At 47.5% G+C, this 17,455-nt stretch overlaps 1 protein-coding gene across 1 annotated transcript; it reads left to right on the top strand.

Annotated features, from left to right (window-relative positions):
• The first annotated feature begins 2,796 nt into the window (after window positions 1-2,796).
• On the top strand, window positions 2,797-11,376 carry LOC129329132 (zinc finger protein 345-like). Its single transcript, XM_054978569.1, has 6 exons — window positions 2,797-2,820; window positions 3,644-3,848; window positions 4,092-4,177; window positions 4,861-4,987; window positions 5,541-5,633; window positions 9,232-11,376. Exons 3-6 carry the CDS (start codon window positions 4,163-4,165, stop codon window positions 10,992-10,994), a joined length of 1,998 nt encoding a protein of 665 aa, XP_054834544.1. The 5' UTR covers window positions 2,797-2,820; window positions 3,644-3,848; window positions 4,092-4,162; the 3' UTR covers window positions 10,995-11,376.
• Window positions 11,377-17,455: the final 6,079 nt, after the last annotated feature.

Raw genomic sequence — 17,455 nt, 5'->3', positions numbered from 1 at the left:
TGCTTGGACAAGCCCAACTCCCAGCTGGCAACTTCTCTCCCCGGACAGTCGGCCTGAACCTGTTCGGATCATACGTTTGTTGTGGTAACCTAAGGGTTGATCTATTGTTAAGGGCAGGGCTAAAACACGATGAACCCTGCCCGAAGCCTGTGTCTGGTCTCTAATCTGAATATTAGTCATAAACTAGACCCAGCTGGCTGCTTAGGGCAATGAAAGAGGATTCCCAGATGCCAACGAGTAGTTGAAAAACACCCGGCAATGCGCCCCCCTGCCTACTGAACACTGGTGAGCAGTGGGAGGTGGCAAGCTGCCCAGCTAATGTCTGTCACTAGCAGGACACCCAGAAATGTGTGGTGTGTGGTGCACACACACTCTGCTGGGCATGAGGATGTCACTTTCGGAAGTGACGTCATCACAATGTCCGCGGGAATGCCTCCTTGCTTTTCTGAGGGCCGATTTCAGCCCCAAACAATCGGAAGCGTCTTAAAGAATCAGCCGCGCCCCAAGTGCTGGAGCTCTCCTGAGGCCAGCGCAATGATGTCACTTCCGGGAGATTGGCAAATTCCCTCCCCCTCCTGGAAGCGAGGTCTGCAGGGAAAACGACATGTGGAAATCTGTGCCAAGCAAGAAGAGGCTAAGAGCCTTGGAGGCAGGGAGGGGGTCCTGCTTTGAGCACTCAATAAAAGGGCTACTCGGTTTAGGGCTTTGCTTGAAATCTGCCCAGCGACTGGCTAGCGAGTGGGGGTTCCCCCTGCAGATCATATCAGGTAAAAAAAGGGGAGGGATTACCAATATTTGCAGTCTAGGGTACATGTTGGGGATGCAACTGCTGTGTTGCCAGAAGGCCAGACGTCCACCAGTGGCGGACAAACACCCAGCAGTTTGGCCTCCTGCCTGTCAATCACTGGTGATCCATGGGAGGTGGTAAGCTGCGCAGCTATCGTCTGTCTGGAGAAGTCAGCTAGGCTGGAACTCCCACCAAAGAGCTGCAAAGGCAGTTGGGCCAGTCCAGGCTGGCCACTAGTTAAGTTTGAACCAGGAGACAAGAAAATGCCACACAGCTTGCAGAACATTTTTTATTTATTAAACTGGGCACAAAAGGCTATATCAAGAAAGAGCATGGAAAGGAAACAGAAAACAATACAGCTAGCTAAAACCTATGTTATATTTACTGGCAAAGACTTTGCCCCTCTAATCCATGATTGCAACTTGAAGTTATCACACAGCATTCTTGGTCAGCGTTCAGTTCCAAAGTCCAAGGCATCAGAGCAAAGTAGTAGTCCATAAAGGTGTTGAGGAGGAGCCACAGAACAAAGGCACAGAGGCAAATGCTGAGGCTAAGGCCATGAGCCACGTCCACAGCAGAACCTTCCAACCATGTGGGGTTGGCTCTGTGCACTTGTGTCAAGCCCACGTAGCCCGACCACATAGCATCTTCCTGTGAGAGTGCAGCAGGGTTTAGGCAAGCCTAAGGAGCTGGAAAGCATCGGCCTCTCCTCCCTCTCTGGCCTTAAAGGGTTTGGAATGCAAAACTGGGGAGTCCTTCTCACCCTAGCAATTCTTCCCCGTAATGCCTCCAGTCTCTTGCCAGAAGAAGGTCTTAATTCTTATGCCCAAAGAGCCCAGATTCTCCATAGCAGCCCCTTTGGACTTTGTCACCTCCCCAAGGAATCTCCCCAAGCAGAGCTCGTCCATTCCTCCCTGTAATGAATCAAAGACAAGACACGAAGGGCAATTTAAGAGACGCTTTTGATGTTTCCTTTCTGAAGCCTCCTCGGGCAGGCTCCCTGGAAATGTGGCATAGAAATTTTGAGAAAAATAAAAGCCAGACTTCCTTTAGCCCCAGCCTGGGGCCTGCTTTGGTGGAGGATCCCAGGGTAAGAACACCAGCAGAGCCGTCTGGATCAGGCCAGAGTCCATCTGGCTCAGCCCCCTCTTTCTGCAGGGCCAAGCCGGAGCCCACAGGCGGGGAGAACCAGGCAAGAGCCCTCCTGGCTGCGCCTGTACAGCAGTGGGGCTTCGGGGGTATCCTGCTCCAGGAAACTCCAGTTTATTGTTCTTATACAGTTATGACCTTGGACTGATGGGTGGGTGGGGGGCTCTCCTTCATTCACACCCCCTCCTACCCGCACCTTTTAACTGGAGATGCTGCCGGGAATTGATCCTGCGACCTTCTGCAAGCCAAGCAGCCGCCCTTCCGCTCAGCCACAGCCTGCTCTCCATAGCTGATGCCTGCAGTCTGGAGGGTGGCAAACCTACCAGGAGCCAACAGGCAAGCTCCCCCCGCCCCGACCCGCTCCACTGCAGTCCTGGGGCGTCTGTTCCCCCCCCCGCCCCATGCAATTCCCCCTCTCCAGATCCGGGTGTGTGTCGCGGCTGGGCAGGGGGGCTGCTTTAGCTATGCAAGAGAGAATCCAAGGTCACTTTGCCTGCATGGGGGCTGGAGAAGGTTAGGGAGGGGCTCCCCCCTTGGGACTCTCCTATGGACTCCCGGACCGAACCCCCACCCCCACCCCCAGGTACAGAGGGCAGCCCCCTGCCCCTGCACCCCCCGCCCCCTGCACCAAGCAGGCGACGCTTTTGCCCAAGAGAAGCCGGAGGAGCGCGCAGCAGCCGGGCCCTCCTGGGCCGCCCAGTCCCCTGCAAAGCCGGGCAAGGCGAGGGAGCGGTCAACGATGGGGTTAAAGTGAAAGAGCCCTGACTCCAAGGTATACAGTGGGGGGGGGGGGCTGGTGAGGTCACTTCCTGCTGCCCCTCCGTCCTAGGCACGTGTGCCTTGTTTTTTCCTCTGCAAGGTTTGCTTCATCCCAGGCGCGTCTGGTGCGTTACAATCGCGTTGGGGGGGGGGGGAATTAGGTGGGGGCGGCTGCATGGCCGATCCTTTGGGACAATCCCCACCCCACCCCCATACACCCCACCCCCTGGAGTTTCCTCCTTTCTGCAAAGAATCCGGGGAGGGGGCGGGACGCTGATGAAAGACCCCTCCCCCTCCAGCTGCCTTGCAAACCTCGATGTCTACCTTGGGGGTGGGAGACTTTGCATTTCCCCTCTCCCAGCCGCACTGGATCCGTTTCCTCTGCCTCCACGGCAGCTGCTTCTGTGACGGGAAACAGGGGGCAATTATATTTAAGTGGCAATCGGAATATTATGAAAACAACATTCCTATTTCCATGTTTTAAACAAGCCAGCCGCCAGCCTCTTTCATTGCAGAGATACACCTTTATCTTTCTATCTAATCAGCAAAAAGGGGCTGGAGATTGACTTGTTAAAAAAGTGAAAGCTGGGAATTCAAAGAACTTGATTCACATCCTGGTATAACGTCATGCCAATGTACTTGTGCCAGTTCACTTCCCAGCTTTTTAAAAATGGGATAGGGGTGGAGAAGCTATGACATAGGTGGGTTGGGGGTGGTGGGCACAACTGGAAGGTGGGGCAGGGGAGATACAGGAAACCTGCCACGTGGAAGCCCCATTGCCAGTGCCTTGTCTTCGCTGTTCCAGCAGCAACAAGCCAGCCCCCCTTGTGGGAAATACCTTAGGTGCCCCCCACACCCCTCTCCTCTCTCATCCTAGTTGGTCTCCTGTAACTTCTTGGCTGCTTTTCTCATCCTCTGGGCATGTGCAAAGGGGGCTTCTCTCTCTAGCTCCCCCTAGATCATCAGCCACGGGTCCAGGATGTCTTTGGGGCCAGGAGACAAGAGAATCAGCCCCTGCCTGGCACAGGGATAAACCAGAGGCTCAGCAAGAAGAGGTGGCAGAGACCTGAGTGGACGCCTTCCCACAGAGGAAAAGAGGGGACCATTGTGGCTTCTGGCAGGGCCAGGGACTCAGCGCCCAGGAAAGGATGTGGTGAGGTTGGGAGGAAAAGTGGCTGGAAGGGGAGGGGGAGGAATGGATAAGGAAGGTGGGACCTTCCCCCATAAAGAATGGCTGGGTTTGGAGAGAGATATTGGGCCAAAGACTCGGGATCCAATATCTTGAATTGTGCCCCAAAGCAAGTCCAGAGAGAGCTTCTCTGAAGGGACTGGCATAGAAATTTGTGTGCCCAAAAAGCGTTTCCCTCCATCTTTTTTTCTTTCTCTCCCCTCCCAGGTAGCAGCGCAAAGACCCCCTTGGCTGTTTCTCTGATCTCTCCTCCGTGTGGTGAAGGGAAAAGACCAGCCATGCAGCCAGCTCAGGTAAGGAGGAGATGTAAAGTATATATGAGGAAAGGCTCAGCGGATCGGGTTCCTTCCCTTTGGTTCTGGTGCCAAGAGCCTTTGAGGCTGCCCACTCGGAAGGTGGAAAATGGCCACCCCCTGTGTAGCTTTGCGTGTTCAGAGAAGGAAACGATGCTTCGCTACAGTTGTCCCCTGGAAAAGGATTTATTCCTCTTCACAGCCATCTCTGGCCTTTTCCCCACTTGGCTGCTGGCCCCCCGCAGATAAGGAGAGCCCCCCTGGCCCTCAGATGCCCCCAAGGAGGACTGGGGTGGGGGAGAGACAAAGGTCCCTATGGGGTCTTCTCCCTTCCTCTTTGTTCCATTTTGGTTTTGCCACCCCTAATTTTGCTTATGATTTATGTATTCCTATTTTTTAAATGACACCCCTCTTTTTTCTCTGATCAAAGCAGCTTTTCATACTCTTCTCCTCTCCACCACTTAACCCTCCCAACAACAGTCTTGTGAGGTAGGTTAGGCTGAGAGACTATGAAGGGCCCAATGTCCCCAGAGAAACATCCATGACAGAGAGGGGATTCGAATTCACTCCTCCCAGGTCCTATTCCTTTACTCTAACCACTACGTCACACTGGTCCTTTGGATGTTCTTTCTCATGGACCACCTTTGCAGAGATATAAAGAAACTTTCTTCTCCTTCTTCTAGGGTCGGGTGTCCTTCGAAGAGGTGGCTGTGCATTTCTCCAAGGGGGAGTGGAGCCTGCTGAGCCCGGCCCAGAGAGCCCTGTACAAGGAAGTCATGCTGGAGAATTTTGGGACCGTGGCCTCTCTGGGTGAGGATCCTTTTCCCCTGCGCTGTTTCCATCATGCTCTGAGGAGTGACTGCAGGGAACTCCTTGTTGAGGGAGGACGTGGTCAGGCTGCCTTCCCTGGGCCCAGTGGCTGATCTCTGCCACTCTCTGTGATCCTCTAGTGTGGGAGGGGTTGTAGAAAAGGAGCCCCCCCCCACAATGTGGCAGCCCTGTGTCTGGACCACCAGAGAGGGCATCAGAAGGGGTGCCAAGTGAGCCTGGATTTGGAGAAGGTGGGAGAGAATATCCAGGGGCTTTCCCCCATTCTGGGCCCTGCCTTACCCTGGCTGAGTTTTGTCTGTGGAGGGAACTTTGCTGGCTCCTCTGCCACTGCCTTAGTTCTCAGCTGGCATTTCCATCTCATCTTGGCGGGGAGGAGGCACAGAACTGCCCATGCTAGATATGGCCCCATACTGCCCCCGCCCCTACTTTCTGTTGTGTGTTTCTGGAGGAGCAGGCATTCTAGCTTGGAATTTTTTGATTTATGTGCACACAGAAGTGTCATAATTTTGTCTTTCTTTTTTCCCCATAAAAGGACCTGAGATTGCCAAACCTGACCTCATTTCCAGGCTGGAAGGAGAAGAAGAGCCGTTTCTCCTGATTGCTGATGCCGAAGAAGGATTGGCAGGTAGCTGCTTCCATCTGCTGTGGGGCTGTGCAAGGCCTGCACTTCCTCCCAGGGGCTGGTGGATTCCTGTGGCCTTGTTTCTCCTCTCAGACGGAGCCTCTCCTCCAAAGAGCTTGCCTGGGTTGTGAATGCTGAAATGGTGCTTGTAAACCTGGAATTTACGAAAACTGGCAGCTTTCTTTGGCAGTCCCTTCAGCAATGCCCACTCCCCACCTTCACACAGCTGGGATAAGGAGCAGAGCAGGGGCAATGCCCTCCTCCCTTCAACCCACTGGAATTAGCCACAGAGCAGGCAGCAATGCCTGCCCTCCCTTGCCCAGCTGGGAACAGGCCCTCCTCTTTACCCAGCCTGGATCAGATGTGAAGCAGGTGGCAATGTCCGTCCCCCCCTTCACCTGGCCAGAATCAGTCAGGGAGGAGGTGGCAATGCCCGCCCACCCGCTCTACCCTTTCTAGAGCCCATTACCGCCCCCCCCCACAATGGGCTTTAGTGCTAGTGGTATATGTATATTTGTAGATCTTAAAGTGACTATCCTAAAAGTAAATTTCAAAAACGGGACACCGCAGGAGATCGCTGTGATAGCACTATAACTGCTGGCCAACTCCCACCTTTTCCTAGGTTTGGCCCAGGGAGGTTGTTAGGGGTGTCCCGTTGAGTGACTGGGTCCCCCTAAATTTATGGGGAGCCACTCCCTAAATCTCCCATGGCCCCGCCTCCATAGATGGTGACAATGGAAGTCCCTCCCTGTGATGTCATTGGCTCTTCCCTATGATGTCACTGGGCCCTGGTTCTTTTAAGGACCTGATATAGCAATGCCTCTAGCCCCCCCCCCCCCCCGCCCCAAGGAAATTGTAAAGTCCACGCCCTTGCCTACACCCAAGTAATGTAGGGTTTTTTTCCTACCTTGGGAAAGTTAAGTGATGTGTTTAAAGAGAAAGGCAAATCTGACTTACTGATTCCAGGTTTCAATCCTGTTGCCTTCTTCCTGTGGTTGGTTTCTCTCATCTCGTCATCTACCCATGTATCTCAGGTCTCTTTGTTGGCTGCTTCTGATTGCCTACTCAAGCATGTCTACCCCTGGAAGACCCCTCTAAAGAATGGCTGCCAGGGGGTCTTGGTCAAGGAAATCCCATTCTGAAAATAAGCCGGGCAGAAACAACGCTAGTTTCTCCATGGCTTATCTGAGTAGGCCAGAGTTCTCTCTCTGCCTCGTCTCTCTGCCAATCTCTCTCTCCGTGAAATGCTTTTCTTCATTTGATTGCCACAAGCTAAATATCGGAGAGCGGGTTCTAGATGAAATTAATCCTGAATTCTCCCTACAGTCTAAAATGGCTAAACTGAGGCTATCGTTCTTTGGTCAAACATGAGAAGACAGTAATGCTAAGGGAAGTTGAAGGCAGTAGGGGAAAGATGAATTGATGCCGTAAAGGAAGTCATGGCCTTCAGTTTGCAAATGAAGGCTGATAATGAGAGGAAGTTCTGGAGGACTTAACACATACGGTCTTCTTAAGTCAGGGACAACTTGATGGCATGTTAAACTCACAGGAATTGGTCAATACGATCTCGTCGGCCACAGAACCAGACTCCCATACAAGACATTGGAAAGTGTGTCCAGACACCAAGCCTTGAAACTGCTGGCTTCCACAAAGACAGGGGGTTCTGTGGTTTCCCCATTGCTGGTGTGGCTGAAGATAAAGCACAGCAACAATGGGGCTTCCGCATGGCAAGTTTTCCTTCCCTGTCCTCCGGATGTAGCTATCCTCCTCCATTGGGCTGCTAGCTTTTGTATTTTTAAAAAAGCAGCACAAGAATATTGTTATATTGAGACACCATTGTAAAAGTAGGTGTAGCATGTTCTTTGAATTCCAGCTTTTTTTTAACAGTAAGTCTCTGGCCCCTTCTGTAGATAAGCCTTTCCTTTTATATCTCTGCAAGGGAAAGGGCTAGGGACTTACCTTTTAAAAAATGAAATCTGGGAATTCAGAGAACTTCATACAGTTGTTGTTAGAATGATATAAAAATATAACGATAGTCTAGCAGTAATTTTTAAAAAGACCCCCCTGTGGCAGGGGGAGGAAATAGCTGCTGTGGGGTGACATAAAATGAGTTCTGTACAGACTGGAAAACCCAAGTTTTCCCACCTACAATATAGCCAACCAGGTTTTACTGCTATTGTTCCCAAATATTTGGAGCAGAGCAGGTTTGAGAAAGACTGGAGAATAGCCAGGGAAGGTCTGGGTGGTGCAGAAGTGTACTGTGATGCTGTGGGGAAGCAGGAATAAAACCCAGTCCACAAAAGCATTCTAGTTTGGCTGAGAACTGTTATTGAAATGGCCATTTTTGCTTTCTCAACAGCAGATCATTGGGTTCATCTTCCAATTTCATGCTCCATTTTTTGTATGTGCTTGACTGAATATATTTAAACTGACCCCACAGGTCCTTGCTTTTACCACAGATGATGAGAGATTTACTCTGTTGGTTGTGGTTTTATATGTTACTAGATTACAAGGCAGAGTTCATCTCTCTCCGGCCTCTCCCCTCCCTGGACAACCAAACTTTCTGTAGAAGAATCAGCCACTGCAGGGGAGACCTAGCCCTTAGCCGCGTGGCCGCCCTAGACAGCCACCAGGCGGACATGGACAAGTGCCCAGGGTGCCAGGGGAAGGGCACCAGTCAGCTCTGTGTCCCCAACGCCAGCAGCCCAGCCACCACCACTATCCCACATGGCAGCAAGGACAGCCCAGGAATCTGTGGGGGAGCAAGATCCCTAATTCCTTCCCATTGTTGGGGTGTGGGGAAATGGGGCAGGCCCTCTTTGCCTTCCCTTGCTTCTTGCCTCCCCACAACTCAATAGGGTGCTCAGAGGACAGGGGACCGAGGGAGCCGAACCGGCCGAAGCCAGCCTGAGTCCGTGAAGAGCCATTTCCAACAAAGCAGCTGCGACATTGCAACAAAGCAGAAGCTTTCTCTGGTGGCAGGGACCGCAGGAATCCCTTTTTTCCCCTTAAAGAATATACCATGCAATTCCTCAGAAAAAAAGAGCATACAGCTGAACAGCATAACATGACAACATCTGAGTGTGGAGAATATGAAAAAGTTAAAAATGCATCCATTTCCCCCTAGATGTAAAACTTATCTCTGTCCTTCTTCTGCCTCTTTTCAGACCCTCTATTGTGTGTGCTAAATCATCGCTGGCTGGCTCTCTCTTAAGGGGTGGCTTTGTTCTCACCAGAAGCCCCCCAAACCACTCACCTTCTAGATTCACAAAGGCAGGAAAAGAGAAACTTAAAACAACAGGGTCACTTTGAGTTCCAGGGGCGGGTGGGGGGATACGGTCTCCATTGTATGTTCTTTGTTTTCTGTTCTCTTGGCCTACAGTCATTACCATAGGAATGGCTTCTCTTCCAGCTTAGTCAGCTTGGAACTTAGAAGCAATGGAGAAAGCGAGTGGGAGAACTGGCAACAGGCTGTGTGATCTTAACCCCTGAGCATTCCCAGAATGCAACACAACCATCACAAAGCAAAAGAGAAAGCTCTGATACAGATAGGTTCTAAATGTGTCCTATCCTCACACCAGGTTTCTCTTTCTTTCTGCAGGAGGCATGTGGGGGTCAGCGAATGAAACATCAGAGCATCCAGAAATGGATAAAGGCAATACATATTCAGATGGGAAAGGGAAGGTTAAATATTGTGATACCCTGAGGAAGGAGGAGAGAAAACATCCATCTAAAAGAAGGAGTACTTCTGGAGAAGTCAATAGAAATGAGAGCACAGGAAGTAGGGAAATGTATTCTAAAAATTCAGATGTTAACATGGATTGGAAAACCTATAATAGAAAGAAAAAAAATAACTATCTGGAATGGAGAAAAGGTTTCAGTGATAGTGGAAGCCTTAATTTCCATCAAAGTACTCGCACAGGGGAGAAACCATACAAATGCCTGGAGCGTGGGAAAAGCTTCAGTCAGAGTGGAAATCTTACTGTCCATCAAAGAATTCATACAGGTGAGAAATCATATCAATGCTTGGAATGTGGAAAAGCCTTCAGTGATAGCAGAACCCTTACTTGTCATCAAAGAATTCACTCTGGGGAGAAACCATATAAATGCCTAGAGTGTGGAAAAAGCTTCAGTCAGAGTGGAAACCTTACTGTTCATCAAAGAATTCATACAGGTGAGAAATCATATAAATGCTTGGAATGTGGAAAAGCCTTCAGTGATAGCAGAACCCTTACTTGTCATCAGAGAATTCACACAGGGGAGAAACCATATAAATGCCTAGTGTGTGGAAAAAGCTTCAGTGATAGAAGAAACTTTAATCGCCATCAAAGTATTCACATAGGGGAGAAACCTTATAAATGCTTTGAGTGTGGAAAAAGCTTCCGTCAGAGTGGAAACCTTACTGTCCATCAAAGAATTCATTCAAGTGAGAAATCATATAAATGCTTGGAATGTGAAAAAGCCTTCAGCGATAGCAGAAGCCTTGCTTGTCATCAAATAATTCACTCTGGGGAGAAACCTTATAAATGCCTAGAGTGTGGAAAAAGCTTCAGTATAAGAGGAAACCTTACTTCCCATAGAAGAATTCACACAGGGGAGAAACCATATCAATGCCCAGAGTGTGAAAAAAGCTTCAGCCAACATGGAAGCCTTACACTCCATCAAAGAATTCACACAGGGGAGAAACCTTATAAATGCTTGGAGTGTGGGAAAAGCTTTGGTTGGAGGCAAAGCCTTAGTTGCCATCAAAGTATTCACACAGGGGAGAAACCATATAAATGTCTGGAGTGTGGGAAAAGCATCAGTGATAGTAGAAGCCTTAAGCTCCATCACAGAATTCACACAGGGGAGAAACCTTATAAATGCTTGGAGTGTGAGAGAAGCTTCAGTTGGAGGCAAAGCCTTACACTCCATCAAAGAATTCACACAGGGGAGAAACCATATAAATGTCTGGAGTGTGGGAAAAGCTTCAGTGATCATGGAAGCCTTAATCTCCACCACAGAATTCACACAGGGGAAAAACCCTATAAATGTTTGGAGTGTGGGAAGTGCTTCAGTTGGAGGCAAAGCCTTACTTGCCATCAAAGATTTCACACAGGGGAGAAACCATATAAATGCCTGGAATGTGGAAAAAACTTCAGCGTGAGAGGAAACCTTACTTCCCATAGAAGAATTCACACAGGGGAGAAATCATATAAGTGCCTGGAATGTGAAAAAAGCTTCAATGATAGTGGAAGCCTTAATCTCCACCACAGAATTCACACAGGGGAGAAACCTTATAAATGCTTGGAGTGTGGGAAAAACTTTGGCTGGAGACGAAGCCTTACTCGCCATCAAAGATTTCACATGGGAGAAACCATATAAATGGCATTTTACTCAGATAGGAGGGAAGTATTGTAGGGAGGGGGTCTCAAATGCTTCCCTAATGAGTTAGGGACCATAGACTTCACCACTGTTGCCTTGCATATTATATGTTTCTCGAATATGTACTCCTGTACTTCATGTTATCTAATGTCAGTCCTTGAACTGACTTTGTTTTGTTTCAGCAATTCTTCAACTCTGTATTGGATCCTTGCTAATGCTACGTCTTTGTAAAATCCTATGACACTGTGGAAATGTCCTTGACACTGTATGGAAATATCCTTGATACCGATTGTAGTGATCTCACACTATGTAACCCACCTTGAGTCTCAGTGAGAAAAGTGGACTATAAATGAAATGAAATTAAATAAATAGAATAAAAATGCCTGGAGCGTGGAAAAAGCTTCTGTTGGAGTGGAAACTGACCATCAAAGAATTCATACTGGGGGAAGGAGGGGTTGTACTAGATCCAGTGTTATTACTAGAAAAACAAATTAAGGCAGTGGCAAAAAATGCTTTCTATCACCTCACTCTAGCCTGGGAGATGGCTTCTTACCTTGACATGGCTGACCTGGCCATTTGGATCCATTCTATGGTAACGTCAAGGCTTGACTATTGTAATGCTCTCTACATAGGTTTCCCATCTAAGTTAACTAGGAGGCTCCAATTAGTGCAAAATGCTGCAGCTTGACTGTTAGCAGGAGCGAGCAGGAGCCTGAACATCACTTTCATCCTATAGTCACTCCATTGGCTACCCATCAGTTACTATGCTCAGTTCAAGGTATTAGTTATTACATACAAAGTTCTTAACGGCTTTGGTCCAGAAATTTTGTATGCTTTAAGAGTCATTTCAATTACATTACAAAGATTTTTCCTCTCTCTTTTACTATATCTCGCTGTTAAATCAAATATCAGAAATACAATATTGTATTTTAAAGTGGTTGTTGTGGATTTTCCGGGCTGTATTGCCGCGGTCTTGGCATTGTAGTTCCTGACATTTCGCCAGCAGCTGTGGCTGGCATCTTCAGAGGTGTAGCACCGAAAGACAGGGATCTCTCAGTGTCAAACTGACACTCTCAGTTTGACACTGAGAGATCCCTGTCTTTCAGTGCTACACCTCTGAAGATGCCAGTCACAGCTGCTGGCAAAACGTCAGGAACTACAATGCCAAGACCACGGCAATACAGCCTGGAAAATCCACAACAACCATCGTTCTCCAGCCGTGAAAGCCATATTTAATAATGTTAAGTGTTATACTTTTCTTACCTCTAAGTTAATAGTATAAGAGATATTATAATAATCATTATAACTAGTACAATATACTAGTTATATACTATTACTAGCAACAAAGGGGAGGGCAGACAGGCAGGTATTCTCTTCTCCTCTGTCACTGATCCCAGCTGGTGAAGAAGGGGGGTGGGCATTGCCACCTGCTCCATATGCCTGATCTCAGGCACATGAAGGGATGGTGGGCTTTGCTACTTGCCTGATACAGGCCAGTAAAGGTGGGCAGACATTGCCACATGCTCTGCTCCTGATTATGGCTGGGTGGGCAGGCATTGCTGCCTGCTCTGAGCCTGATCCCAGCTGGGTGAAGGAGGGGGGTGGGCATTGCCACCTGCTCCACGCCTGATCTTGGGCACATGAAGGGGTGGTGGGCTTTGCTACTTGCCTGACACAGGCTGGTAAAGGTGGGCAGAGACATTGCTCACTGCTGGTTGAAGAGAGGTGTGGGCATTGCCTCCTGCTCTGCACCTGATCCTGACAGATGAAGGCGGGCGGCGGGTTTTGCTACCTGCTCCACTCCTGATCACGGCTGGGTGGTTGCGAGCATCACCACTTGCTCTGCTCCTGATTCCGGAAGGTTGAAGGAGGGCGGGCCTGGCTGCCTACACATCGTTTATTATTACAGCAAAACCCAGTAAAACACAACAAATCTGAGATAAAAGATAAGTTATTACATCAGGGCATAACAATAAGAACAGAACATTAACGATGGAGAAATTAATAAAAGAAAAACAATGAAGATAAGAGTTAGGAAAAAATTGCAAAAGCAATTACACCACATTTTCACCTAAAAGAAGTCTATGTTCCCTAATGGCTAAAGAACAAAATCTGGCCACGGCAAAGTCACTGAACTCTGAGTGTCTTCTAAAAAAAATTGTGCAAAATTTCTGGTCTAAAGTCAAGATAGGACTGCAAGGGGTTGAATTTAGACAAGAGAGGCAGTATAAAACAAGCCCTTTCCTCTTGATATAGTTCGCAGAATAAGAGAACACGAGTGACCGATTCCACCGCGTTGTTCATCCATGGGCATGGGCATAGGCATGCGTTGGCACACGAGCAATACGGCAGAAGGAAGTGCCTCAAATCGGGCTCTGAAGAGTGCCCGTCTGTAAGGCTCATGAGTGATATTGGAAAGGGAAGGAGCAGCAGTAAAACGGGGGCTGGATTTTAGACATTTGAAGTTCTTGGGCAGCAGAGCTGCTTCATTTTGTAATTCAATATCAAGCAGTCTCTGTGTAAGGGAAATTTTTGCCATTTGTAGGCTTCCATGAAAGAGATCTTCTGGAACTAAACCAATCGGTTTAATCTTGTTAAGAATGTGTGTAGACCAAACGGGATAGGGGTCCGAGGCCAGAAAGAAAGGTATTAGGCCCTTCGGCTTGTAGTGAATTTTTAGCCAGAGTGATACTGCTTGTTCCCAAACATTTGTTTCTACTCTGGGTAGACCGACCTCTTGCCTGAGTATTACATTGGAAGTGAATTTATGTCCACCAAATAGGGATCTAAGAAATTTAGAATGGACAATTTCAAGTGACTTTAAGTTGACAAAGGGACCGATCTGAGAGCCATACAGAAGTTGGGCCTTTCTGTCTTCTTGTGCTGCACAAAAAGTGACCAATGTATTTTCAGGTAGGCAGCCCTGTTAGCCTGTAACAGAAGAACAAGATTCAAGTCCAGCAGCAACTTCAAGCCCAACGAAAGTTTCCAGGTTTTAGCATTCATGAGTCAAAGTTTGCTTCTTCAGATACAAGTAGGACTAGAGATCCTGGAACCCTTATATCCATGCTTGAAGGTGGGAGGACCATTACACAGCTGAGGGGAAGGGACACAGCCTGCCTGGAAGGGCCTTTTTGCAAACAGCACATTAGTTACAAAACAGGCAAGAGGAGAAAGCCCCACTCCTGCCAAGTAGGCTGCCACCAGCTCCCCAGTCTATCCCTAGGCTAAGGAGTCAGGGAGCAAAGCTCCATAGCCTGTTAGGGAATTAGCCAAAGCATAGTCTACCTTGCAAGGTTGATGTTGCAAGCTGAGTTCACAGCAAAAGAGTATCTGTACGGTAGGTGGTTCATGAGCACACACATGAGCACACAGAGTTCAGCTTTGAGGCTTGAGAGTCACCATAACTCACACAGGGTAAAAATACAAATGTTTATTAATCAGAGTGCAAGGTTATCAAAAGCACAAGACAAAATGTGAGAACGAAAAAAAGAAAACTATAGCTGGTAGCTCTACAGACCACAGTAATTCCTTAGGAGGCAAAGCAAGTGGGTTTCACAAACGTAGCAAGCAAAGTCTTCAGTCAGGGGTCCACAAAAGCAAGCAGCAATCTCAAAGGTGGGGGCTTCAGTCCCTCTCACAAAACGAGCCAGAAGCAGAACAAAGGGGCAAGGGCAGTTGTCTTTTTAAAAAAAAAATTTTTTTTTTATTGGATTAGAAATATTTTAATGTCCATTACAATCAATTTCCTTTAAATATTCCAATTCTAACCCCCTCCCTTCCCCCCTTTTGTTGACTTCCAACAGTTTTCCAACCTCTTATCTATTTTCCCCTACTCATTTCAAACTTATTTTACCTATTAAACATATACTTTCACTCTCTTCTAAGCTTATCTATTATATCACAGTGCTGTCTCATTTCCCTTTCCATTTAACTTAACAACTAAATAATACATTTCTGGCATATATTCTTCAATAATCATTTTGGTAACCTGTGCTCTATCTTACTCATTCTGATCTCCTCTATATCGAACAAACAATTTGTTGGTTGTTGTGGGTTTTCCGGGCTGTATTGCCGTGGTCTCGGCATTGTAGTTCCTGACGTTTCGCCAGCAGCTGTGGCTGGCATCTTCAGAGGTGTAGCACCAAAAGACAGAGATCTCTCAGTGTCACAGTCAACTGCTGTGACACTGAGAGATCTCTGTCTTTTGGTGCTACACCTCTGAAGATGCCAGCCACAGCTGCTGCCAAAATGTCAGGAACTACAATGCCAAGACCACGGCAATACAGCCCGGAAAACCCACAACAACCAAGATCTGTTGTCTTTGTGTGTGTGTGCATGTCAACATGGGCTGGAACGTGGCTATTATACACCAACCCCTCCACGTCCACGCTGTAGCTGACATGAAAAGAGAAATAGGACTAGAGTACAGACTAAAGGAACAAAAATGGTTATTAGCTAAGAGGATCTTACAGACTTTTCATGTCAGCTACAGCGTGGACGTGGAGGGGTTGGTGTATAATAGCCACGTTCCAGCCCATGTTGACATGCACACACACACAAAGACAACAGATCTTGGTTGTTGTGGGTTTTCCGGGCTGTATTGCCGTGGTCTTGGCATTGTAGTTCCTGACATTTTGGCAGCAGCTGTGGCTGGCATCTTCAGAGGTGTAGCACCAAAAGACAGAGATCTCTCAGTGTCACAGCAGTTGACTGTGACACTGAGAGATCTCTGTCTTTTGGTGCTACACCTCTGAAGATGCCAGCCACAGCTGCTGGCGAAACATCAGGAACTACAATGCCAAGACCACGGCAATACAGCCCGGAAAACCCACAACAACCATCGTTCTCCGGCCGTGAAAGCCTTCGACAATACAAACAATTTGTTCCTCATTATACATAACTTTAAGTACATTATAAACATTGCATACCTTCAATATAGGTCAATCAATTTAACCCATACTCCATATATTACTCTTTGCTTCATATATCTTATCTTCATACTATTTTAATTGTCTAGTTTCTCCATTATGCAACTCTGTCAAAAATAATCAATCACTTTAACTGTACTTTAAATATATACTTTAAGCATAAGTCAATCAATCAATTTGACCCATATTCTGTATGTTACCGTATACTTTCCCCTTCTTTCTTATATTCATTCGTTTTGATTATATAAATTCTCCATTATACCATTATCTGCCAGCGATGAAATTAATCAGTTTCTATCCCTATAAATCTTATAATGACATCACTATTACTTCATACTATATATAATAGTCAAATAAAATAATTGCTTAGAAATTTTTCAATTAACTCTTCCCCCCCGGTATAGTCACTTCTTTCTTCTTTTGTTATATTTCAGTAATTTTCAAACTGCCACAGTTCTCCTCCCACCTCTCATTTTTTCACCAAGTATTGTTTCAGCTTCTCCCAATCCGTGTTAAACTGTCCTGGATCAAGGTCTCTCAATCTTCTTGTCATTTTGTCCATCTCCGCCATGTACAGGGACAAGGGCAGTTGTCTGTAGTTGACACTCACCACAAGCTCAGACGCCATGTTTTTGGTAGTCAGTTTATGCTAGTTGTGGCCAGAGTAGCTTCAGACCTGCCAGCCAATCTGGTCACAACTTGCCAATATCACGTGAGAAGTAGGCGTCAAGTGCAAAAGGGAAGTGTGTCCAGTCGACAGCTCTTAGCACACAACCCAAATCCACAGGTGCGAATTTGATTGCCAATTAACTCACACACACACACACACACACACAAAAGTTCAGCTATGGAGGTTCTGCTAGGCACCAGCAAGAACAGCTTATCTTATCTCAAGGACAGAAGCAAAAGGAACTTGTTGCTAGCAAGAAACGAAGAGGCCTCTCTAGGGGGGGAGAATTTCTCCCAGAAATGAAGCCTCTAACCTATCAAAAGGGGCTTCTCATACAATTGTGAACATAAGCATTTTTTTTCTTCACAGGAGGGGCTTGCCCAAGGCTGCCTGTAGAGCTCACGGCAGTAGAGGAAGTCGAACCAGAAGGGGGCCGATTTGTAGCCCAGCCACCGCACCTCTATGCTACAGCAGCTGGTTTATATGGAATCAGACCATTGATCCAGCCGCTCCGGTGTTGTTTGGTCTGATCAGTAGGGACTCTCTTGTTAATAATTTGCCTCTGAAAATGTCTCAGCAGCTTTAATTCATGCAAAATGTGGCAGCAATGCACCTCACTGGATCTCTCTTCTTCTTTCCAGATGCAGAGCATTGCCCCAAGTGTCCAGAAGATCGGTATCCAAACAACTTCTAACATTATTTGCATTAATTGTCAGTTTTTGAGTGTGGAGGCAGCTTTGTTCTCAACTCCTTTCCTGCTGGCACCAGAGGGAAGGTGAGCAGGAAATGTTTTTCTTGTGTTTTCTCCCATACGTAGAGTGGATTCTCACAACATTATCATGGGTACATTATAAATCCCT

This window comes from Eublepharis macularius, chromosome 4 (assembly GCF_028583425.1).
Source record: "Eublepharis macularius isolate TG4126 chromosome 4, MPM_Emac_v1.0, whole genome shotgun sequence".
Lineage (NCBI taxonomy): Eukaryota > Metazoa > Chordata > Lepidosauria > Squamata > Eublepharidae > Eublepharis > Eublepharis macularius.
This window is presented reverse-complemented; position numbering and strand designations above follow the sequence as displayed.

Excerpts from the sequence above, each read along its gene's own strand:
- LOC129329132 (XM_054978569.1), top strand. Across the intron at positions 4,988-5,540 it reads TGGGACCGTGGCCTCTCTGG|GACCTGAGATTGCCAAACCT; the intron begins GTGAGGATCCTT and ends TCCCCATAAAAG. Across the intron at positions 5,634-9,231 it reads TGCCGAAGAAGGATTGGCAG|GAGGCATGTGGGGGTCAGCG; the intron begins GTAGCTGCTTCC and ends TTCTTTCTGCAG.